The sequence below is a fragment of the Podarcis tiliguerta genome, assembly GCF_965153285.1.
Source record: "Podarcis tiliguerta genome assembly, chromosome: 8".
NCBI classification, from domain to species: Eukaryota; Metazoa; Chordata; class Lepidosauria; order Squamata; family Lacertidae; genus Podarcis; species Podarcis tiliguerta.
Window position 1 is genome coordinate 78,417,127 of NC_139541.1, and position 25,487 is coordinate 78,442,613.

General features: G+C 48.9%; 1 protein-coding gene and 1 long non-coding RNA gene across 4 annotated transcripts in view; both read left to right on the forward strand.

The window, feature by feature from the left end:
* Nucleotides 1–16,219, forward strand: part of AXL (AXL receptor tyrosine kinase) — a 75,618-nt gene extending 59,399 nt beyond the window's left edge. For all 3 annotated transcript variants that reach the window (XM_083454993.1, XM_083454994.1, XM_083454995.1), the window contains 7 exons: nt 6,187–6,264; nt 6,678–6,770; nt 10,172–10,293; nt 11,353–11,462; nt 12,783–12,942; nt 13,317–13,453; nt 15,667–16,219. In XM_083454993.1, the coding sequence (XP_083311119.1) occupies nt 6,187–6,264; nt 6,678–6,770; nt 10,172–10,293; nt 11,353–11,462; nt 12,783–12,942; nt 13,317–13,453; nt 15,667–16,030 (1,064 nt within the window). In that variant the 3' untranslated portion in view covers nt 16,031–16,219. The remainder of the gene's footprint in view (nt 1–6,186; nt 6,265–6,677; nt 6,771–10,171; nt 10,294–11,352; nt 11,463–12,782; nt 12,943–13,316; nt 13,454–15,666) is intronic.
* A 950-nt stretch (nt 16,220–17,169) lies between these two features.
* Nucleotides 17,170–18,341, forward strand: LOC310684831. Its single transcript, XR_014514845.1, has 2 exons — nt 17,170–17,637; nt 17,893–18,341. It is a non-coding gene; the product is annotated as an uncharacterized lncRNA (long non-coding RNA).
* The last annotated feature ends 7,146 nt before the right edge of the window (nt 18,342–25,487 follow it).

Below are 25,487 nucleotides of genomic sequence, written 5' to 3' on the forward strand. Positions count from 1 at the left end.
TGGGTCTCAAACAGGAATTGGAAGGCAGGGCGATGTAGGGGAAGCGAAGCAGAAATCCATCTGAGCTCCAGAACCTGTTTCCCAATTCCAAATCATATGATATGAAAACAGCTACCAGGACTATCGTTAGGAGTTGTTGTTTTTTATCACTGGGATAGCCCCGGAAGATTCTCACTCATCTAGGACAATGGGGGAATTCTTGGTCGAAAGGCAAAGGAAATCAACTGCTGCATGAGAGACAAGGACAAATTCCCTTGTTTCCTTTCCTGATTAAACGTCAAGGCCTTGTTTCTAACGTAGCCAGGATAATCAGTAACATATAACATCAAGTGCAGGATGAACAGCCCAGAAGCGCTTCGGCCTAGTTTTCTTGCTGCAGAAACGCCGAAGGACGGAGGGCTGTTTTGCTCATTTGGGTCGGAGGACTGGCAACGTTTCTGCCTCAGCTCCGCAAAAAAGTTTCCTCTAAGCGCAGCTGGGATTAGTTTGGAAGCATATGGAAAGCAGAGATGGAAAGGCCCCTGGCTATGGCACATATGTTCCCCCTTGAACATTTCCACCCTGTGCCTCTCTCTTTTTTGTGGCTGCCCTTTTTCTGGAAGCGGGGACTTGACTTGCACAGCCTCAGAGGAACTAGAGGAAGCAGGCTTAACACAGAGCCAGGCCGCTGGTCCATCTCACTTAGCATTGTCTGTGCAGACCAGTAGCGGATCATCGGCGTTTCAAGCAGGATTGAACCTGGGACCTTCTGCTTGAAAAGCAGATGCGTAATAATAAAATTAATAATAATATATTATTTATACCCCGCCTATCTGGCTGGGTTTCCCCAGCCACTCTGGGCGGCTTCCAGCACATAGCTGTCAACTTTCAGATTTGAAAAGGAGGGATCAGCAACCTCGAAAATAAGGGATCAGCAGCCTCACCTGTCCTGGGGACAGTCTACGGGATATCTAACAATCCGGGATAGCAGCGGGAAATGGCGCTGGAATAAGGGAATTTCCCGCCAAAAAAAGGGAAGGTTGACAACTATGTTCCAGCGAAATATTAAAATACAATAATTCATCAAATATTAAAAGCTTCCTTAAGCAGGGCTCCCTTCAGATGTCTTCTAAAAGTCAAATAGTTGTTTATTTCTTTGACATCTGGTGGGAGGGCATTCCACAGGGTGGGTGCCATTACCGAGAAGGCCCTCTGCCTCGTTCCCTGTAACTTTGCTTCTCGCAGTGAGGGAACCGCTAGAAAGCCCTCGGCGCTGGACCTCAGTATCCGGGCTGGAGACGCTCCTTCAGCTATACTGGACCGAGGCCATTTAGGGCTTTAAAGGTCAGCACCAACACTTTGAGTTGTGCCCGGAAACGTACTGGGAGCCAATGTAGGTCTTTCAGGACTGGTGTTATATGGTATTAGCAGCCACTCCCAGTCACCAGTCTAGTTGCCGCATTCTGGATTAATTGTAGTTTCCGGGTCACCTTCAAAGGTAGCCCCATGTAGATGCTCTACCACATGGGCTGCAGCCCTTCCCCTCAGCATCCGCCCAGAGAGTCCGAATATAAGAGCCCTGTTGTGACAGGACAAACGCCCATCTGGTCCCACCAGCTCATCTCACAGTGGCCCAACGGGAAGCCAATCGCATTCTCCCTCCATGCGATTCTCAGCAGCGGGCATACAGAGGGCATTCGGCCTCCCAACACGAGTAGCAGATCACAGCCAATAGTACAGTGGTACCCCGCAAGACGAATGCCTCGGAAGACGAAAAACCCGCTAGACGAAAGGGTTTTTCGTTTTCTGAGGTGCTTTGCAAGACGGATTTTCCTAAGGGCTTGCTTCGCTAGACGAAACAGCCCTGCCTCTCCTGTCATGGCGACGGTCACTGCATGCACGCTCGCTTCCCCGCTCCTCCGGCTCCCTCCCACCTTCCGGCTGACGGCTCCTCCAGCTCCCTCCGACCTTCCAGCTGATGGCCGACCTTCCAGCTGCCTCGCGCCGCTGCCCACCGCCCTCGCGCGCTCCTCTGAGAGAGCCGTTGGCGCCAGCAGCCAGCGTTGCAGCCAGAGTCGCGCTCCTGAGCCCCGCCGCCCTCCAGCAGCCGCGTCGCGCGGTGGCCACAACACGCGGGTGAGTCTGAGGTACCGGCTGCGGCAGCTGCCCTGCTTCTGCCTACCCCTCCCCGCCATTGTTAGTGTTCAACTGCGGTGGTGCTTCACAAGACGAAAAAACTCGCTCAACGAAAAAACTTGCGGAACGAATTAATTTCGTCTTGCGAGGCACCACTGTAGTTAGTTGCCGTCGATAGCCTTGTCCTCTTATGAGTCTGCCCAATCCACTTCTGAAGCCATCAAGTGTGCCAGGAAGCCCCTGAGATCTCAGCTCAGCAACTAATTTTCTTGGAGACACTTGGGGCTCCATCCAGACTTACAAAACACAGGTTTCCCACTTGTCCAGCATGTTCTAGGCACGGGTCTGAGCGGTTTTGCCCTTGCCCTGCAGCTTTCCCTGGGAAAACTCAATCTTTAGCAATAAATTGAAGCAAAGGACAATCCGGGGGAATGGTGTTTCCTCCGATGGGGTTTCTGCAGGGGAAAGTGGCAGAGCAGGGGCAAGTCTAAATTAGCCTTCTAGCTAATTCTTAAAAGCAGTTTACTGGCAAATTCTTACTTTTTCTACCTCCAGAAAATTCCTAATTTTTTGCTTCTAGATTGGCATGTGGAGGGTCAACCTTCCCTGGGTGTTGGATGCAGCCTGATGGCTGGCAGTTGCTAACCCTTACTTCAGACGTCTAGGTCATCCTATCTGAGGGTGGGAGGTTGTAAGAATTTTTCACCATCACAGGAACCTGTATTTTCTTTACTTGTCATTTATGCAAAGAAAAGAGAGGACATAACAGGATGCCGATTTGCATATGCAGATTTATATGTATGGTTTAAGTTTCTGCCCTCTCTGTTCATGGTTCTCTGCCTTTAAACCAGACACGGATAGGACACCCCTTCAAAAGAGAGCAGGTTAAATGTGATTTGTACATAAAATAAAATCAACCAGGGTGCTATGGGCAACATCAAGACAGGATCCAAAGCACAGAGATGACAAGAAGCAAATATTATTAGGAACTAATAACTGAGAATTGCCAACAAAGGTCCGTATAGTTAAAGCCATGGTTTTCCCAGTAGTGATGTATGGAAGTGAGAGCTGGACCATAAAGAAGGCTGATCGCCGAAGAATTGACGCTTTTGAATTCTGGTGCTGGAGGAGACTCTTGAGAGTCCCATGGACTGCAAGAAGATCAAACCTCTCCATTCTGAAGGAAATCAGCCCTGAGTGCTCACTGGAAGGACAGATCCTGAAGCTGAGGCTCCAATACTTTGGCCACCTCATGAGAAGAGAAGACTCCCTGGAAAAGACCCTGATGCTGGGAAAGATGGAGGGCACAAGGAGAAGGGGACGACAGAGGACGAGATCGTTGGACAGTGTTCTCGAAGCTACAAACATGAATCTGACCAAATTGCGGGTGGCAGTGGAAGACAGGAGTGCCTGGCGTGCTCTGGTCCAGGGGGTCACGAAGAGTCGGACAGGACTGAACGACTAAACAACAATAACTGAGAAAAGGCAGGGAGGGGAGGACAGGGGAGAGAAAGAGGTTGGCAGCCAGTTTGGGGGGGAATTAAGTAAAACAGTACATCCAGTTCTAGCATTCTGTGTTTCCCTTGGCAGCTGGGAGTATCACTTTTCTCTAGCACAAAAATTTGCAGAGATCCATTCTTACAGGAAGACTTCCTGAGGCTCACAGCTTGACTTGATCTGCCCACAAAGCCCTAATCTCAAACCCCTCAGATGGAGGAGTAGGCTGGTGTGGAAGCAGGAAAGGCACTCTGCGCATGCTCAGAAGCCTTCTGCTGTTTGTTCTTGCTCCCCTTTTGCCTAGGCTGAAGCCCAGTGTTGGAAACGGATTACTAGCACCCTGGTTCAAAGGCTGTTCTCCCCGCTTCCTTTCCTTTCATTGCATTTCTTCCTAATTCTGTTGCTAAATTTCGAGAACTGGGAGAGAGGGGATCACTGAGCAAATGTTTGCAGGCTCCGAACCCTTTTAAAAACAACAACCCACAAATCTCATGTCTTACACCTATCCCTAGAACACCCCAGATATTTCATAAGGCAGCAGCCTGAGTGAGTCAGACACGGAAAGTCTGATCTGGTCCCGAAATGTCAGCCGTCGGCGCTTCCAAAAGTTCACGTGGCTTGCTGAAGCTCTTACATAGCTCATGTTCTTCTGCCCCGGGAGAAACAGGGGAAATGAATTTCCCACCTGCCTGCTTTTCCTATCCAGACAGAGGCCTCTGCTGCTGCCAGGGCAAAGCCCACATGACCCTTCTTTAGAGTTGGATATTTTAGATCAAGGACCTCTTTTGCCATCTTGCAGCTTTTTGTTGGGGGGGGGATGAAGGGTAGACTCGCCCCCCTCCCCCGCCCATCCTCTGGCTTGCACCCTATCCAAAAGAACTTCCTCTTCCTACTAGAAGTCTGGTAAAAGTAAAGGTAAAGGGACCCCTGACCATTAGGTCCAGTCGTGACCGACTCTGGGGTTGCGGTGCTCACCTCGCTTTATTGGCCGAGGGAGCCGGCGTACAGCTTCCGGGTCAAGTGGCCAGCATGATGAAGCCGCTTCTGGCGAACCAGAGCAGCGCACGGAAACGCTGTTTACCTTCCCGCCGGAGTGGTACCTATTTATCTACTTGCACTTTGATGTGCTTTCAAACTGCTAGGTTGGCAGGAGCAGGGACTGAGCAACGGGAGCTCACCCCATCGTGGGGATTCAAACCGCCGACCTTCTGATCGGCTCAGTGGTTTAACCCACAGCGTCACCCGCGTCCCAGAAGCCTGGTACACTGCACCTGAACATGCAAGCTTCATTTTTTTTTTGCTGCTGGACTGCTCTCCTCCACAAACCTTATCTCGCTTTCTAATTTAAAGCAGCTGAGGCCATTTGCCACCACCAGCACATCTGGCAGCACTGCATCCCACATGTCAGTGATGCGCTGTGCTAATTATAACCCAAACCGTGTAAACGCTGCCCGGTTTGAAAGGGGAGGCATGGTTACCAACGCTGTGTTTTCACTTATCTATAAATATTTGCGGTTTTGCTCTTATGGGTATTGGCTGCCGACTTCCCAACGGCGCACAAATGGTTTTGGCGTTATCAGAATGTTCCCACCCACCCCTGGATTTCCTTGTTCTTGGACACAAGAGCTACTCAGTACCTAACGCTTGCTTCGCATCGTCTGTGTTTATATTTCCTACATGAAATCAGGACAGTGCAAAGTTGTACGGCGGTTAAAATGGAGCCTCCAGGGGAAAAAAATCCAGGCCAACAAAAATGGTATACTAGCTGGCATGACTAGATTAATCACAGGCAACCTAAAAAGAAAAGAAGAATCACTGGAGAGAATATATGAATATATATATATATACATATATATATATACAGTGGTGCCCCACAAGACGAATGCCTTGGAAGACGAAAAACTCGCAAGACAAAAGAGTTTTCCGTTTTCTGAGTTGCTTCGCAAGACGGATTTCCCTATGGGCTTGCTTCGCAAGACGAAACGTCTTGCGCCTTTTTTTTTTAAACCGCCAATGCATTCCTATGGGAAACCGTCAATACATATTGGTGCTTCGCAAGACGAAAATACTCGTAGAACGAAAAAACTCGCAGAACGAATTAATTTCGTCTTGCGAGGCACCACTGTGTATCTATCTATCTATCTATCTATCTATCATCTATCTATCTATCATCTATCTATCTATCTATCATCTATCTATATGTATGTGTGTGTATATGTATATGTATATGTATATGTATATGTATATGTATATGTATATGTATATGTGGTATTTAACTAAGTTTTGCTTGAAGTTATGCTGAAATGAAACAACATGACTCAGGTCCATTCATTTCAACAGGTCTACTCTGAGTCAAATTTAATGGTATACCCCCCCCCCTGCCTGGTTACCTAGGAGGAGTTTTCTGTTCGCTGCAGGTGACCAGGTTGTTTCAAGCCTGGGTTAAAATCACAGGCATTTTCTTACATGAACTCCATTTGGCCTGATCTACTCCCAATTTCTACCTGGCGTGATTTGGCATTTGCTCTCTCTTGCTCATAGGGCTTTTCCTCCTCTTCTTCTTTGTCTCTGCAGGGGAATTTGGCTCCGTAATGGAGGGGCAACTCAGCCAAGATGGAGCGGTCCTTAAGGTTGCCGTTAAGACCATGAAAAGTAAGTAGCAGTGGAGGTGGAGGGGGTGGTTTCATCCTGGTCACGCTGGGGCAGGTTGGGATTATACTAGCAATGAAGAAACATCACTCTGCACGTGCCCAGAGGCCTTCTTTCCTTTTCTTCTGCATTGAAAAAACAACGTAAATTGGGCCTGCTCGCCCATGATAGAAACCTCTCCATACTCTCTGCCTTTTGCCTTTGAAAATGCAATTTCCTATGTCCCCTTGACCTGAATACCACCGCCAGACGTGGCTGAGCACCCTTCATACGCTCAAAGGTGCTCTCATTCTTCGTCACTGCTTCCAACGTTCTGCATCGACACCCGGGCATGGAAAACAGTTTTCACTGCCTGACCCCCTGGCATGTTCCCAAAGCCCATCTCATGCCACCGACCTTACTTTTCCTCCTCACAGTTGCCATCTGCACCCGCAGCGAGATGGAGGATTTCCTCAGCGAAGCCGTCTGCATGAAGGACTTTGACCACCCTAACGTCATGAAACTGATTGGTGAGCTATGTGTGCGCATGCGCCACTTCTTAGCCATGGCATGTGAAGAGTTAATACTTTCAGTGGTGGGGGGGGCAACTTATGAGTTACCCCCACTCACCCTCTCCACTATCATTACCCCTAAGTTCCTCCAGGTTGTGTGTGGTACTGCCCCAGAGCATTCTGGGACATTAAGCCATTGATTCCTCTGCCCGACATATGATGCCTGGGCTAGGTTTTTTGGTGTGTAGCCTGAAGAACCAGATTTGTGTAAGAACATGAGAATTGTCCTTCTGGATCAGGCCAGTGACCCGTCTAATCCAGCATCCTGCACTCACAGCGGCCACCCAGAGCTCTTTCCCCCTTCCTGTGACTTCCAGGAGCATATATTTGGAATCATTGCGGCCTCTGTGGAGGCAAAGCATAGCTGTCGCAGCTGGTAGCCATTGCTAGCCAGGGCTTATACGCTGAGGCCCAGCTCTGAGGGTCTTCTGCCGGTTTCTTCCCTGCAAGAAGTGAGGTCGTAGGGAACCAGGCAGAGGGCCTTCTCGGTAGTGGCACCCTCCCTGTGGAACGCCCTCCCGTCAGATGTCAAGGAGATAAACAATTATATGACCTTCTGTAGATATCTGAAACAGCCCTGGGTTGGGAAGTTTTTAATGTCTGGTGTTTCGCTATGTTTTTCTTCAATACAGTGGTACCTCAGGTTAAGAACTTAATTCGTTCTGGAGGTCCGTTCTTAACCTGAAACTGTTCTTAACCTGAAGCACCACTTTAGCTAATGGGGCCTCGCACCGCCTCCGCACAATTTCTGTTCTCATCCTGAAGCAAAGTTCTTAACCTGAAGCACTATTTCTGGGTTAGCGGAGTCTGTAACCTGAAGCGTCTGTAACCCGAGGTACCACTGTACAGTGGTACCTTGCAAGACGAATGCCTCGCAAGACGAAAAACTCGCAAGACGAAAGAGTTTTTTGTTTTTTGAGTTGCTTCGCAAGATGAATTTCCCTATGGGCTTGCTTCGCAAGACGAAAACGTCTTGCGCCTTTTTCTTAAAACCGTCAATGCATTCCTATGGGAAACCGTCAATGCATTTCCTATGGGAAACCGTGCTTCGCAAGACGAAAAATTCACAAGACGGAAAAACTCGCAGAACGAATTAATTTCGTCTTGCGAGGCACCACTGTACTTTGTGGGACGCTGCCCAGAGTGGCTGGGGCAAACCAGTCAGATGGGCAGGATATATTATTATTATTATTATTATTATTATTATTATTGCCGTCCCGAGAAGTAGCACATTCGGCCATTCCATTTAGGGCAGATTCCGCAGGCTGCAGCCTGGGAAAAACCAGAAGAGAGGAAACGGCCTTTAGATGGTGGTTGTGGGGGGAGGCAGGGAGGCAGAATGGACGCATCATCCCCGGGGAACAGGACTCCAAGTGAGGGGGCGGAGGAAAAAAAGACTTCTTGGGAAAACAGATGTTGGCAAGGATGCTGGGAGCTCTGACAGTCCACAGAGGGGGTGGGTGGAAGCTCAGCTGATGCTGGTTTGCGACTCTCCCCTACAGCCCCTTCTCCCTCTCTGGTTCACATTAAGGAGGAACACAGTAAAAATAATTCTCAGGCACAAGGCGCACCAAGAGAGTGTTCTGCCGGGTAAGAGGACCCCCAAAGAGGATGTTCTCACGGGCAAAGACTTTGGGGGGTTGGGGGCAGGTGTGGGACATGGGGAGGGGGCTTCCAGATGGTGTGCAAGTTTGAGAGGGGAGGCTCCCTCCCCCTCCGTGTCTTCCTTTTTTCACCTCTCTCACTCTTTAGAATTATAGAATTGTAGAGTCGGAAGGTCCATCTGGTCCATGCCCCTGAAATGCAGGAAGCAGTAAGAATTCAGGAAGGCTAAGACTAAGGACGCGGGTGGTGCTGTGGTTTAAAGCCTCAGCGCCTAGGACATGCCGATCAAAAGGTCGGCAGTTCGAATCCCCGCGGCGGGGTGCACTCCCGTCGCTCGGTCCCAGCGCCTGCCAACCTAGCAGTTCGAAAGCACTCCTGGGTGCAAGTAGATAAATAGGTACCGCTTTCTAGCGGGAAGGTAAACGGCGTTCCGTGTGCTGCGCTGGCTCGCCAGATGCAGCTTGTCACGCTGGCCACGTGACCCGGAAGTGTCTGCGGACAGCGCTGGCTCCCGGCCTCTAGAGTGAGATGAGCGCACAACCCTAGAGTCTGTCAAGACTGGCCCGTACGGGCAGGGGTACCTTTACCTTTACCTTTAAGAGCCATTCAGCAGTGGAACGGTCTCCCTCGGGAGGTTGTGGACTGTCCTTCCTTGGAAGTCTTTAAGCAGAGGTTGGGTGGCCATCTGTCACGGATGCTTTAGCTGAGATTCCTGCATTGCAGGGGGTTGGACTTCGATGACCTTTGGTGTCCCTTCCAAGTCTATGGTTAATAATAATAACTTATTATTTATACCCCAGCCACTCTGGGGGGCTCCCAATCGAGTGTTAAAAACAATACAGCATTAAATATTAGAAACTTCCCTAAACAGGGCTGCCTTCAGATATCTTTTAAAAATAAGATAGCTGCTTATTTCCTTCACATCTTATGGGAGGGCGTTCCACAGGGTGGGGGCCACTACCGAGAAGGCCCTCTGCCTGGTTCCCTGTAACTTGGCTTCTCGCAAGGAGGGAACCGCCAGAAGGCCCTCGGCGCTGGATCTCAGTGTCCGGGCAGAACAATGGGGGTGGAGATGCTCCTTCAGGTATACTGGACCATGAGAATCACAGGTTGTACACATGTGGCACGGCCAGGCCTGCACAACTTGCCACAAGCTGAGGTAGAAAGAGTGAAATATACTCAGAGTCACAAAGTGATTTCATGCTCTTTATTCAGCTCATAGTGGTGAGGAGGAATGAGTGAATGTCCCCTCAAAGTATCTGCTTTATATACATTATTTACACAGTGGGCTGCACATGATTGGCTAATTCTGGAATTCTACTGTAAGCCAATCAGGTTGTGGATTCACTTATATCTGGAGCATGATTGGGTGGTTCCTGCCAACCAATTAGACTGCTGCATTGTTCTAGGACCAATCAGACTGCTGCATTCTGAATCCTATTGTTCGAGGACCAATCAGACTGCTGCATTTTGGATCCTATTGTTCTGGGACCAATCAGACTGCTGCAGATTGGATCCTATTCAACTCAGTACATAACAAAGAGTAAAGAATGTAAGAACATCAGGAGATGTGGGCCAATAGCCCACTGGTCCAGCACCTACTCCTCACAACGACCAACCCAGCACCTGTGAGAAACCCACAAGCAAGACACGAGCGCATGAGCACTCTCTTCTGCTTTGGTCCTTGTTGGCCATTGATTCTCGTGTCTTCTCTGTTGCCCACTGAGAAACTCACACTCTTTCTCTTCCCTCAGGAGTTTGCCTGCAGAACACAGAGAGCGAAGGATACCCCTCCCCGGTTGTCATCCTCCCCTTCATGAAACATGGAGACCTGCACAGCTTCCTGTTGTACTCCCGGCTTGGCGAGAGCCCGGTGGTATGTAGCGTCGCCCCGTGAGATTGCGGGGAATCCATACTGCACAGGTGTCCTGGAAAAATTGAGACATCCTGGTTTTTTTCTCATGAGAATGGCGGCCACTTTGGACGCCGTGATGATCTTGCACAATTTTGCACCTCAATCCCCCCACCCTCAGAAAAGTGCTTTTTCAGGGCCACAGTGTCACGTGGCACCCCAAAACATGTGTTATTGCGTGCCGCTCCCGAAAAAAGCACTGGAGGGGAAGAAGAAGAAGAGTTTGGATTTGATATCCCGCCTTTCACTCCCTTTAAGGAGTCTCAAAGCGGCTAACATTCTCCTTTCCCTTCCTCCCCCACAACAAACACTCTGTGAGGTGAGTGGGGCTGAGAGACTTCAGAGAAGTGTGACTAGCCCACCAAGGTCACCTCACCCAGCAGCTGCATGTGGAGGAGCGGAGACGCGAACCCGGTTCCCCGGATTACGAGACTACCGCTCTTAACCACTACACCACACTGGCTCTCTGGATTGTGGTGCAAAATCGCACAAGATCGTGGCATCCAAGATGTCGGCCGTTCTCTCGCAAGAAAAAAAGGGAAGATAGCATCCTGGAAGATTGTGTCTCAGATTTTGTTACTGAGGTGTTGGAGAGTATGGGAATCAAATGTCAGGCCTCTTGGCCTGAAATCGGGAGGGCTGGTTTCCTTTTATTTGAACTAGGGTTTTTAACTGGGGAATTTTAATCCTTGCGTGTGTTTTATTTTTCAGTATGCATATAAAGTGCTTTTTATACATTTTATTGCTAGACTTGTTTTGGTTTCCTGTTTCAATACGAGCCTCTCCAAGAGCTTTGCTATGGAGCAATATGGCGGTTTAATGAACAAACAAACGAGCTGTAACACAGAGAATGACCACTAGAGGGGGACAAAGGGAAGGTGAAGGGAACCCGCTGGATCCTGGGTCCTCCACACAGGAGTCCAGTGGGCCTCTCCTCTTACAGGGGAAAGAGAGTTAAACATTGAGGTGCCTGCAGCCCACCCACTGCTTGTGTCTGATCGTTGTGCTTTCCTCATCTTCCAGTACCTGCCCACACAGACGCTGGTCAAATTCATGACGGACATTGCTAGCGGGATGGAGTATCTCAGTAGCAAGAACTTCATACACCGTGATCTCGCCGCCCGCAATTGCATGTGAGTTTGTGTGACGCAAGAGATGATGGAAGAGGGGATTTCAAGGATGCACAGATTACAGTGGTGCCCCGCAAGACGAATGCCTCGCAAGACGGAAAACCATTCTCTATGGGCTTGCTTCGCAAGACGAAAATGTCTTGCGATTCTTGGGGGTTTTTTTCCGCTCCCCACCCCCTTTTTCTAAGGCACTAAACTGCTAATAGCCTTTTAGCAGCTAATCCGCTAATCCCTTAAGCCTTTAATAGCCGCTAATAGCCGCTAAACCGCTAATAGCGCTAATCCGCTAATGGGCTTGCTTCGCAAGACGAAAAAACCGCAAGACGAAGAGACTCACAGAACGGATTCTTTTCGTCTTGCGAGGCACCACTGTAGTGGCTTTTGACAATCTCTTTTTTTTAATAATATATATTTTAATTGATTTTTAACATATAAATTATAAAATGTACCACAAAACTTATCACTTATACAATCTTTTTGGACTTCCATCAGCACCTCTGATGATCCACCATTTTAACCACTTCTTATGCATTTCTTAACTTGATATTGCCTTTACATCTCTTAACAAATCATCCTCCCCCTTCTCCATTTTTGCAATACTTCCAATAATACTCCTTACAAAACTTCTTGCAAACCTACAAACGTCGTCTGATCTTCACAAATACTTTTCAAATAGTCCGTAAATTTACTCCAGTCTTCCGTGAATTTCTGGTCTCGCCGGTTTCGAATCCTTCCTGTTAGTTTATCTAGTTCTGCATAGTCCGTTAACTTCATTCTCCATTCTTCAATCAGTAATTCTTCTTGCTTCCATGTTTGGGTCGGTAATATTCTTGCTGCTGTTATTGCATATAAGAAGAGCTTGCATTCCTTTCTATTTATATCACTCCCCACAATCCCCAGTAAAAATGCTTCTGGTTTCTTTATGAGTGTATATTTCAACATTTTTTTCATCGCATTATATATCATCTCCCAGAAGCATTTCACCTTTTTACATTCCCACCACATGTGATAAAATGTTCCCTCTTTTTCTTTATATTTCCAACATTTATTACTGACTTTATACATTTTCGCTAACTTGACAGGTGTTATATACCATCTATACATCATTTTCATCACATCTTCTTTTAGGGCATTGCATGCAGTAAATTTTAAACCTTCTTTCCATAATTTTACCCAATCACTCAGCTGTACATTATATCCAAAATTTTAGAATCGTTACTTAATATCTCTAATTCAAACTTTGATCCACGGCTTTTGACAATCTCACATCCGTCTCTCCCATGAGCAACCCACACATTCACACGTGGCTTCTGTACCCAACAGGCTGAACGAGAGCATGACGGCTTGTGTGGCTGACTTTGGCCTCTCTAAGAAAATCTACAACGGCGATTATTACCGGCAAGGCCGCATCTCCAAAATGCCTGTCAAGTGGATCGCCATTGAGAGTCTGGCCGACCGTGTTTACACCATCAAGAGCGACGTGGTGAGCAGCCAATTGGGGAAGCCTTTGATCCCACCCTCCTCCTGAACAGGCCAATGAGAAGACCAGCTTCTGTGTCCTCCTAAATTGGCTTCTGTTCCTGTCTACCAATGGACAGAGCTGGCCTGCCCATGAGGCAGACTGAGTCACCTGTCACGCTCACCCCTACTGCCAGAGAAGTGAGGTGAAGCAGCAGCAGCGGTCTCACAAAATCTCGCCGGCCGCCACCGCCGCACGACCCTAGCAAGCGAGGCGGGAGGGCGGCCATTTTGCCTCAGGCGGTGAAACAGGACAGGCAGCCTCTGCCAATGGGAGAAGCTGAATTTTGTGCTTGGCCAGCAGCATCTAACTTCCTCTTTCTGACTTCTTTCCTGCAGTGGTCGTTCGGCGTTACTATGTGGGAGATCGCGACGCGAGGCCAGACGCCGTACCCAGGTGTGGAAAACAGTGAGATCTATGACTACCTTCGTCAGGGCAACCGACTCAAGCAGCCAATCGACTGCCTGGATGGCCTGTAAGCATCACCACTGCTTTTTCAAATCTTGGGTGGCGTCTCCTTCCTCAGTCTTCCCATGATGCTGTGCAGCATAGCCAATGAGGTTTTCTGCCTTATGATCAGTAAGCCCGGACTGTAGAGGGGGCTGCATTGTTGCAAAAAATAATTTCATGACATCCCACCACTGGCTCTCTCAGCCTTAGGAATGTGACTATGCTCACTCAGCGGGCAAGCAAATTCAATTTTTTCACCCTACAACCATAGCAACTGAAAACGGGTTCCAGGGTTGACCCGCCGCCCCCAGCTCAAATTAAGACCTCCGTTACAAAATGTCAAGGTCCCTGAGCAGCTCTGATATTAATCTTGAACTCATCCACAATCCGGAGCTGCTATAACATAGCGGTTAGAGAAGACTTGGGTCTCCAGCTGTTTTTGGACTACAACACCCATCATCCCTAGCTAGCAGGACCAGTGGTCAGGGATGACAGGAGTTGTAGTAGTAGTAGTAGTAGTAATAATAATAATAATAATAATAATAATAATAAATTTATTATTTATACCCTGCCCATCTGGCTGGGTATCCCAAGCCACTCTGGGGGGCTTCCAACAAAATACTAAAAATACATTAGAATGTCACACATTAAAAATTCCCCTAAAAAGGGCTGCCTTCAGATGTCTTCTAAAAGTCAGATAGTTGTTTATTTCCTTGACATCTGGTGGGAGGGCGTTCCACAGGGCGGGTGCCACCACCGAGAAGGCCTTCTGCCTAGTTCCCTGTAACTTCGCTTCTCGCAGTGAGTTAGAAGCAGCTGGAGAAACCTAGGTTTGGGCTACAGTGTTGGTCTAGGATTTCAGAGACCATGGTTTGAATCCCTGCTGAGTCATTTATTATTATTATTATTATTATTATTATTAAAATTACATTTGTATACTGCCATTCACCCGTAGATCTCAGGACGGTTCCCAACAGGAAAATACTATATAAAAAACCACCCAATGCATAATAAAAACAAAAACAAACCAATAATCCTCCTTCCCATGTCATGGTTCAGAATGGGTGATCTTGCTTCAGTCACTGTGTTTCAACCTCACGTACCTCACAGGGATGCGGGTGGTGCTGTGGGTTAAACCACAGAGCCTAGGACTTGCCGATCAGAAGGTCGGCGGTTCGAATCCCCGCAACAGGGTGAGCTCCTGTTGCTCAGTCCCTGCTCCTGCCAACCTAGCAGTTCGAAAGCACCTCAAAGTGCAAGTAGATAAATAGGTACCGCTCCAGCGGGAAGGTAAACAGCATTTCCGTGTGCTGCTCTGGTTTCGCCAGAAGCGGCTTGGTCATGCTGGCCACATGACCTGGAAGCTGTACACCGGCTCCTTCAGTCAGTAAAGCGAGATGAGCGCCTCAACCCCAGAGTCAGCCACAACTGGACCACAACTGGCCAGTGTGGTGTAGTGGTTAAGAGCGGTAGTCACGTAATCTGGGTAACCGGGTTCGCGTCTCCGCTCCTCCACATGCAGCTGCTGGGTGACCTTGGGCCAGTCACAGTTTCTCAGCCCCACTCACCTCACAGAGTGTTTGTTGTGGGGGAGGAAGGGAAAGGAGAATGTTAGCCGCTTTGAGACTCCTTAAAGGGAGTGAAAGGCGGGATATCAAATCCAAACTCTTCTAATGGTCAGGGGTCCCTTTACCTTTACCTTTACCTCACAGGGATAAATTAAGGAGGGGAAGTAAAAAAAGGTGGGATATAAACAAGAGAGAGAACGAGTTCTCCTTCCCCTTCTGAAGCATGGTAAAATCCCCAGCAGATTAAGTACCCAGCGGGTGGCGCTGTGGGTAAAACCTCAGTGCCTAGGACTTGCTGATCGCATGGTCGGCGGTTCGAATCCCCGCGGCGGGGTGCGCTCCCGTCGTTCGGTCCCAGCGCCTGCCAACCTAGCAGTTCAAAAGCACCCCCGGGTGCAAGTAGATAAATAGGGACCGCTTACTAGCGGGAAGGTAAACGGTGTTTCCGTGTGTGCTGCGCTGGCTCGCCAGAGCAGCGATGTCACGCTGGCCACGTGACCCGGAAGTGTCTCCGGACAGCGCTGGCCCCCGGCCTCTAGAGTGAGATGAGCGCACAACCCTAGAGTCTGTCAAGACTGGCGCGTACGGGCAGGGGTACCTTTATAAGTAACTTCCAAGGATGCTGCATCCCAGGTTCCCTTGAGATAACATCTCTTTTGGACCCGCGCAGGTACGAGCTGATGATGAGCTGCTGGGCCCTCAACCCTCGCGACCGCCCCAGCTTTGAAATCCTGCACCAAGAGCTGGAGAAGATCCTGAAGTCCCTCCCTCCGGCCAAGGACCCGGAAGAGATCCTCTATGTCAACATGGACGACGGCGTGGCCCCCGGAGAGGCGGAGCTGGGTGCCGTCGGGGGTCTGGGTCCCGAGGAAGCGCCGGCCAAGGAGAACCAGTCGCTCAAGCCCACGGTGACGGCGGCCGAAGTCCACCAGCCTCAGGCCATGGGCCGCTACGTCATGTGCCCCACCCCTCACGAGAGCAGCCGGCTACTGACGGACGCCCCCAGCTGCGCCGCCACCGAGGAAGGGGCCTGAACGGGACAAGGCGACTTATTCGTTGTGGCCGGGGGGGGGGAGGGGGGAGGTTACAAGCGGCCCAACTGGTGCAGTCCCTGCAAGCTTTGGAAGACGACTCCCGTCTCTGAGGAGAGGGGATTCATGGAGGACTCCGCAAGCTGAGGCACACCCTCCTCGTCTCCCAAAATGAGCCACTGCCCTGCTTTTGCCACAAGGGTCTTCGTTCCCCATCAACCCCTCCAGGGGGAGTTTGGACTGACCCATCTCTGAGTATGTCTCACGGCTGCATTGACAGTCATGCTCCACACCACCAGCCTGAGGCCAGATATGTACTCTAGACTATGATGTTGGCAGAAAGGGGGAGTCCATCTCAGGTTACAGGGGCCAGGGGAGGTGGGGGACACAGTGGGGAACCCGACAGGACCGGCAGCTGCGCCCTTTTCCCCTCCTCATGTTGAAGGTACCTTAGCAATTTGACCTCCCGTCCCCCGTCCAAATTTATGTCGCTAACACCGAGGTCTCGTCCACGCTCCCACTTGCCCCAGGCCTAGAAGGCACAAATCGGAGCGATTTTAACTTGCTTTCCCGCGGAAAACCTGCTCTTTGGTGCCAAATCAGAGTAAATGTCAGTCCGGAGGAAACCTGGTCGGCACTTGCTCCAATTCGGCGGGACAAGTGGGGATGAGCCCTTGCCAATGGTACTAAGGTTATTCTGTGTTTGTGTGGCCCAGCTCCTGCCTTTTTCGTGTTGGGCTTGGCACACAGCTGCTGAGCCGGCAGAGCATAGATTTGCTATGAAGGAGAGTAAAGTCCGGCTGCTCAGTTTGTGTGCTGTTAAAGGGGAGCAGGGCACATTAGCCAAAATGGGGGGTGGGAAGTATCGGTCCTAATTGCAGCCATTTGAAAGCGGTACATACTTAGTCATAGAATCATAGAATCATATGGTTGTCAAGCCTCTGCTTAAAGACCTCCAAAGAAGGAGACTCCACCATACTCCTTGGCAGCAAATTCCACTGTCGAACAGCTCTTACTGTCAGGAAGTTCTTCCTAATGTTTAGGTGGAATCTTCTTTCTTGTAGTTTGGATCCATTGCTCTGTGTCCGCTTCTCTGGAGCAGCAGAAAACAACCCTTCTCTCTCCTCTATGTGACATCCTTCCCCCCTCCTTATTTTACTACCAGCTGTTTCACTGCCATGTCTCCCAGGTTGCATTTAGGCCGGTGGAGATGAATTAAACAGAGGTTCTGGAGGGCTCCTGTCTGAAGGCGCCACAACAAGGGAAATGTACTCAGTTTGTGCACAGATGCACACTTTTTTAAAAAAAAAAAGTCGCTATTGCTTCTCGGGAGCCAGCCCTAGTTTTTAAATCTGACCCCGGAGGTTAATTTTGGTGCAGGTTTCAGGCTGACAGACCAACCCACCCTTGTCCACACAGCACCAAATTCTCCTCAACGGGTTATCAGGGGACGTCTGATCAGCCATAGCTGAGTTGCGCAGCCCAATCCTCTGGGAACCTGTTTGCCCTGGGGGCAAAGATCCCACAGGGCACTGAAGCCATACCCAGGTGGGCGTCTCAGAGCGGGGGTCCGAAGGTATATTTTTATAGCACATTTGAGATGAGAGCCAGTGTGGTGTAGTGGTTAAGAGCGGTAGTCTCATAATCTGGGGAACCGGGTTCGCGTCTCCGCTCCTCCACCTGCAGCTGCTGGGTGACCTTGGGCCAGTCACACTTCTTTGAAGTCTCTCAGCCTCACTCACCTCACAGTGTTTGTTGTGGGGGAGGAAGGGAAAGGAGAATGTTAGCCGCTTTGAGACTCCTTAAAGGGAATGAAAGGCGGGATATCAAATCCAAACTCTTCTTCTTCTTCTTCATGGGCGAAGGGAACAAGTTGGCCTTCAAGTCTCCACACCCAACTAGGCCAGAGCTTCCCTGTTAGCAGTGAGTTTAGCTAACTTTGCTAGAAATATGAAGGTCGCCATCTTCTCCCCACCCCATCAAAGACTCTTTGCCTTTCACTGATGCAGGCAGAATCTCAACAGGTATACCTTTCCCCCATCTCTCTGCTGGGGAAAGCCCTACCTGCTGGATGCCTGCCCGTCGTGCAGATGTTACAAACCCTGTCTGATCACAACCAACCCAATCAGCCACTTGGAGCAAATATTTGGTGAAGAATTTCCCGAGTTATTCAGACGTCTAAAGCAGCAGCAGGCTATGATCACCAATGGCCTCTGGATGTGAAATAGACAATATTAGTGGGTGCGATCAGAGTAGGATTCCTTGTCTCCAACCTTCTTTCATTTCACTGGGGCTTGTATGAGAATCCTGTGGGGGGAAAACCTAGGGAAATAAGTGGAGGTTGTCCAAACAGAATTACCGTATTTTTTGCTCTATAAGACTCACTTTTTCCCTCCTAAAAAGTAAGGGGAAATGTGTGTGCATCTTATGGAGCGAATGCAGGCTGCGCAGCTATCCCAGAAGCCAGAACAGCAAGAGGGATTCCTGCTTTCACTGCGCAGCGATCCCTTTTGCTGTTCTGGCTTCTGAGATTCAGAATATTTTTTTTCTTGTTTTCCTCCTCCAAAAACTAGGTGCGTCTTGTGGTCTGGTGAGTCTTATAGAGCGAAAAATACGGTAGCTACTCGTATGCTCCTTTTTGCTAGTGACAAACCCTCTCTTTGCGCCAGTGCACATGCCCACAATTGCCAGTAATCGCTTTCCCGCAAAAACATCACAGCTCCACTGAAGGAGAAGACAACTCCATATTTCAGAGGACAAGTCTGAGCTCTCCATCAGTTCAACGACACTCCATAAATCAGACCTGCCAGCTGCAGAGTGCCTTGATTAATGATATTTTCATCTGGGAACACAGTCTCTGAAGCTCCCACCGGTCACATGCAATTTAGAGGGAATTCACAAATTCTGTTTTGGACATAATGGTAGCTTTCTCTATCTAACATGGAAGGGGGGGAACTGCTCACAACAGTAATCACACCATAATGGTTCATTTTTTTCTGGCTACCTCCCAGCAATGAAAGCCAGACTAGGGAGGTGGTAAACTGAATGCATGTTTTGGCAATTTCTTATTGCATGTTCACGGTCACTTTTCCCAGCTTTTCCTGAGAGCTGAAGATGGGTGACAAAAAGAAAAAGACAAATGTTCATGCTATACACGCTCATCCAACTTGCACTTTTGCTTAAACAGGTTTTGCAGGCTTTTGTGTTTCAAAACCTGCCGTACCTGTTCGGTCAGAAGAACCGGTGCCAAGAAAGAACTATCCTTTGAACCACTTTCAGCTCTCTTGAAACCTGTTGTCTGGCTCCAGCCTTAAACTTAAGGCCTTTCCGCACAGTGATTTTTATTTTATTTGCACAATAAATGCACATTTCGTTACTGATTTTGTTCTGCACAGTCCATGCGTCGTTCCCTGCAGTTTGCAAGAGCAGCAGCGCTTTGCAGAAAGGCCAGTTTACCCCACAAGCCCCTTCGTGCTTGGAGCAAATCAAAACATGCAGACGCCAAACAGTGAAGCTGCCCTAGTTCGCATGTTCACCATGTATTCACACTTAACAATATTCTCGCCAGGATTTAGGTGCAATTTTGTGTGAAATGCACTGGCTTGGTAGGCTTGTGTTATCACAAAAGCATCTCCTTGGGGGAGCAGTTTTTTATTCTTCTGTTCTTACGTTGGATTTCTTTTTCTCTTTTTTTGAAGCTACCAAGCCTATACTAAACTGAATAAGCTTGCAAGCAGCAGCTCTTAATCCCTGCCTCTATCTGTAGCCTCAAGGCATAAGGAGGACTAACCCGGAAGTGGAGTCTTACACTGGAATGGCGCCATCTTGTCCGCAGGCCTCATAGCGGTGGGGCCTGTATCTTACACTAGCCTTCCATGAAGGGGGCTAGCTTAGGGCATGAACAGCCCTCCAGATGTTGTGGACTGCAACTCCCATCACCCCTCACCACTGGCCATGTAGACTGCGGCTGATGGGAGCTGGAGTCCAGCAAGTTCTGGAGGCCGCCATTTTGGCTGTCCCTGGGGTTACGTCAGTGTAAAGCGGGTGGGAGAGGGGAGCTGAGCCTTTCTCCTGCCACTGCCCTTGAGATGGACCCCCTCACCCAGCCATGTTGTCCAGGGCGGCTGATTTCACTTCTGGCCATCGATCCAGGGGGGAGGTTTGGGGTGGGGTAGGGAGAAGCAAGTGGCAGAGGAAGGGTTCCACACTCCTCTCAGACCCTCCAAATGTCCCTGTTTTCCAGGGACGTCCCAGATGTACAGAAGCCGTCCCGGTTTCTGATCTGATCCCGGAATGTCCTGCTTTTCCTTAAAGTAAAGGTAAAGGGACCCCTGACCATTAGGTCCAGTCATGACTGACTCTGGGGTTGCAGTGCTCATCTCGCTTTTCCTTAGGACGTCCCTATTTTCATAGGACAAATGTTGGAGCTTTGCCCTCTCCTGTCTCCGGCTCTTTTAAAGCTGCATGGCAGACTCCTGTTCTAACGCGGTCCCCTTCCTTTCCATCTGGGGGACACACAGCCACATTTCTCCTCTTTTTGAAGAAACCGCTCATCATCTTCTGACTCAATTCGGTGGCACTTTTCAGGCGTGGTGAAACCATGTTTTCCGTTCTGCTTGCTGAAACACATTGATAGCCGTCTGTCTCCTCTTTGGATTGGGACAGAAAAGGCTGGGCTTTCTGCGGGGGGGAGGCTTTTCTGCAAACGGCTCTGTAGGGTTTTGGTTCCCTTGACCCCCCCAATTTTTCTTGGCCACCAAGTGTGACTTATGTTCAGATCAAAGGCTTCTCTCACTCCCCACCTCCTGCACTGAAGTGTATGCCGAACAGTCAGCTATTCCCCCTGCCCTAGAGATTCTTATTAATGAAATGTTTATATATATATATATATATATTAATGTATATAATTTTTTTAAAAAAAGAAAATGCTATATATGAAATGTTATTTTTCCCCACGCCCTGTCTTTTCTACAAGCACATTTCTTCTCAGGGCAAAGTCTGTTTTAGTAAAAGAGAGAGCGAAAGAGAGAGATTGAGAGAATGCTCTGTGATATATTTTGCTTATGAATAAAACATTCCTGTAAAAAAAAAAAGGATAAATTTGGAAGTATATTTTGTTTCCAAGGAGTGAGTTGGGGGAGATACAGGGAAGGAGGGGGTCAAAACTCAAATGGTGCTGTAGATTTTGGTGCCCAGTTCAATGCCTGACATCTCCAGTTAAAAGAATTAGTAGCTGCAATAATTTTTTGCAGCTGTTACGCAGATGTTGCATGGGATCAGTACATCTCCTTTCCTTCCTAGAAGAAACTAAGCAATGCTTATTTTCTCAGGAAACACAGCAAAGTTTATCTTTGCGGGAGATGCAACCTTCCTTTCCTGGGTTCCAGCTAAGACGCTGTAAGGAGTGGGTGTACTGCCCAGGTACTTTCAATGCAATGACCTCCAGATGTGCTTGCCGGCCAGATGTGGAGATACTGAAGTAAGACTCAGCTGCCAACCCAGTCAGGTCATCTTCTGTACCTGGAATGAAGGCGTTCTGGATCATGTCCTTTGCTCGAGACAGCAGAAATTTCTCTGCTTGGGCCTGGTCAAAACCTTTTAGAGCCAAATACATTTAAAGCACTAGGATACCGCTTTAAATAGTCATGATTTTCCCCAGAGAAACATGGGAAGTGTAGTTTTTAAGGGTGCTGAGAGCAGTGTTAAAGGTAAAGGGACCCCTGACCATTAGGTCCAGTTGTGGCCGACTCTGGGGTTGCGGTGCTCATCTCGCTTTATTGGCCGAGGGAGCCGGCATACAGCTTCTGGGTCATGTGGCCAGCATGACTAAGCCGCTTCTGGGGAACCAGAGCAGTGCATGGAAACCCCGTTTACCTTCCCGCCAGAGTGGTACCTATTTATCTACTTGCACTTTGACGTGCTTTCGAACTGCTAGGTTGGCAGGAGCAGGGACCGAGCAACGGGAGCTCACCCTTCGCGGGGGATTCGAACCGCTGACCTTCTGATCGGCAAGTCCTAGGCTCTGTGGTTTAACTAGGTGCCAAATGGCTCCTTAAATCAGGGTTGCAGTCGCCAAAACGGAATGCCTAGTTGCCATTTTGGGGCCAGGCAATTCAAAAGTTGTATTTTTCAATATGACTTTTTGGTTCCTGAAATTCGTTCTGATTGTGCAGACAGAATTCTACAGGATGTGTTGCTGAAAACAGTCAAGATCCAAGAATCCCCAAGCATGCACCTCCAGATGGTGGAGACGTCAGGCACCATCCTGGCACCCGGGCATCTTTCCCTGGTCGCAAGTGGCTGATAGCCGGGTGCAAAATGCGCCTAGTGCCTGGCGAATTTCGAACTCCCGGCTCAGAGTTTCTAGGAGATCCCCTATTGCTATTCCCCGACAGAGCTACCAGAGTTCCCTGTGAAGAGGGGTTGATTGTTAAACCACTCTGAGCTCTGTGAGGGGAATACGAGTCTCCTAACAACTCTCGCGACACAGGTGGTGCTGTGGTCTAAACCACTGAGCCTCTTGGGTTTGCTGATCAGAAAGGTTGGTGGTTCTAATCCCCGTGACGGGGTGAGCTGCCGTTGCTCTGTCCCAGCTCCTGCCAACCTAGCAGTTTGAAAGCACACCAGTACAAATAAATAGGTACCGCTGCGGCGGGAAGGTAAACAGCGTTTCCGTGTGCTGCTCTGGTTTGGGTGTTCCATTGTGCCTGAAGCAGCTTAGTCATGCTGGTCACATGACCCAGAAAACTGTCTGCAGACAAACGCCAGCTCCCTCAGCCTTTAAAGCGAGATGAGCGCTGTTAAGTTGTGGGTGAACATATCAGACGACACAGCGATTTTTCAAACAGCTCTTGTTTATTCACAGGCCAGAACAGAACTGAACTGAAGGGCTTAGCCAGCCTGCTTATACAGAGCTCCACTGGAATGCAACAGTAACCATTTTCTGTAACTATCCAATCACTGAACATCACTTTCAATCCCTTATTTGCATATGTGGACCTGAGTGAAAACTATCTACAGTATCCCCCTGCTGGCCCAGGGTGAGAATTTCAGTACATAACAAGCGCCGCAACCCCAGAGTCGTCTGCGACTGGATTTAACTGTCAGGGGTCCTTTACCTTTAGCTTTTTAACAACTCTCAGCACCCTTAACAAACTACAGTTCCCAGGAGCCTCTGAGAGAATGCATGGCTGTCAAAGTGGCACATTAATGCTTCTTTAAATGCATGGTGCAGATGTGGCTCCATTTTGAGTCAGAACAGGTTGCCATGTAAACTGTTCAGCATTGTGGCACTCAGAAAGTCCTCCCGAATGCCGACGCTGGAGCGGCGCCGGCGGGGTGTACAAGCTTCGCGCTTTGCCCCCACCTCATTAGGCAGAGGGGGAACGAACCCCATCAATGGGCACATTCAGGGTTTGCCTGTTGTAACCGTTTCGACTCGAGTGAGTAATGGAGAACAAGGCCAGCCATTGAGAGGGGAAACCTCACCACAAGCATCTGCTCCCATCTGGGGTAAAAAGATTAAGCTGTTTTGCAATTGTCCCCACAGCTTGTTGGACAGTGTGTAAACCCCCTCCCCAATAGCAAGCAGACAAATGCCTCTCTGTCTCCCAGAAGTCTTGAAAAGGAGAGCGGGAGATGGACTGGGAAAGAGGGCACCCAAAATTAAAGGAAAGGGGGGGTGGCAGCGAGTGAGAAAGGTTGTTGTCAAAATGCAGACATTCCCATGCAATATGTGAGCCTCGGTCTTAGGATTATTACAGTGGTGCCTCGCAAGACAAAATTAATTTGTTCTGCGAGTTTTTTCATCTTGTGAATTTTTCGTCTTGCGAAGCACGGTTTCCCATAGGAAATGCATTGACGGTTTTAAGAAAAAGGCGCAAGACGTTTTCATCTTGCGAAGCAACTCAAAAAACAAAAAACTCTTTCGTCTTGTGAGTTTTTTGTCTTGCGAGTTTTTTGTCTTGCGAGGTACCACTGTATTGTTGTAAACAAAAATTGCCCTTTTCCCTTATGGGGTATCCAAGAGCCCATATAGAGTCCTTACATAGGTTCCCTATTGGTAGGAGAGAATAACAGAGGCCAACCAGAGAATATTGAGAAGCAAAGCAGCTCGTAAGCTTGATCTTTATTGATCTGTTGCAACAGGGTGCTCCCCTCACCTGCAGGAGAGGAGGAGGGAGACCCAGAAAAATGGCCGCAAGGCCTTATAAAGACTTTGAAAATGCCACCCTGTAGATCAAGACCACCCCCAGAAACATACATACATACATCACAGAAGGGGTGTAACCTAAGACCACCCCTCAGATACATCACACCTACATCACAGAAAAGGTGGTCTTAAAACAGAAATTTGAATGTTGTTTTTCTCCTGTCATTGTTTATCTCCTGTCTGGCAGGTTACTTGATTGGATTGCCTGGGGAGCCTGGCCAGTCTTTTGTAGTGATAAATATTTAGTTCCTGGGCCAGGTCACAGGCTCACACCCTATTCATATCTTAAATGTGTCCTTAAGACAGGATTTGTGAGGAAAGAGACAATGGAGAGGTTTCCCACTTTGACCTTGCAGAGAAAACATTTGGTCAGTTTAGGAATCAAAATGGTTCCAGGTTGGCCTTCCTGTGCTGATCTATGTACGTGCGGTTATGAACATTACCATATATCTAAGACCATAAAATTCCTATCACATCATATAATTGTAGAGTTGGAAGGGACCACGAGGTCGTCTAGTTCAACCCGCCGCAGCACGGGATTCGAACCCACAACCTTTCATATTCTACAGTGCCAAGGGATCAGGATCAGGAGATTCGATGGCTTGATTTGGTTCAAAGGCTTAGGCCAGGCATGTCCAAAGTCCATTTCGGGGGCCTAATTTGGCCTGCCGCTCAGTTCAGTCAGACCCTGTGGCAGTTTACTTCCTGGGATAAAATCCTAAAAAACCCTCAACAAGCTCAACAACTTTGGCCAGCCCTCTGGCCAGCCCCCACGGCCCTTCACTGGCCCTCTTTGAAAACGTTAGGCAGATCCGCACCATGCATTCAAATCACATGACTCCCCCCAAAGAATCCTGGGAACTGTGATTCCCCCCCTCACAGAACTACAATTCCCAGCACCTATAAGAAATTACAGCAGCCAGGATACGGGTGGGGTGTGTATTAAGCAATGTGCTTTAAACATATGGTGTGGATCTGCCCCAAATCATGGCTATTTTAAGGGCTTGAGGTGTGCACATTTCATCTGTTTTGCATACACAGATTACAGCTTCATTGAATTGGTTTGGGAAGGGTGGGTTTCATGGGGTGGGTAAACCAAACAGGTAACACTGGTTGGGTGAAATATCCTTGCCCATCCCATCTCTTGTGCAAGCAGCAGCACCGTAAATATGCAACTTGAAGCACAGCAGGGGAAACAAGCATCTCAAGTGGCGATGGGGTTACATAGCCTTGATGCTGCCTGGAATT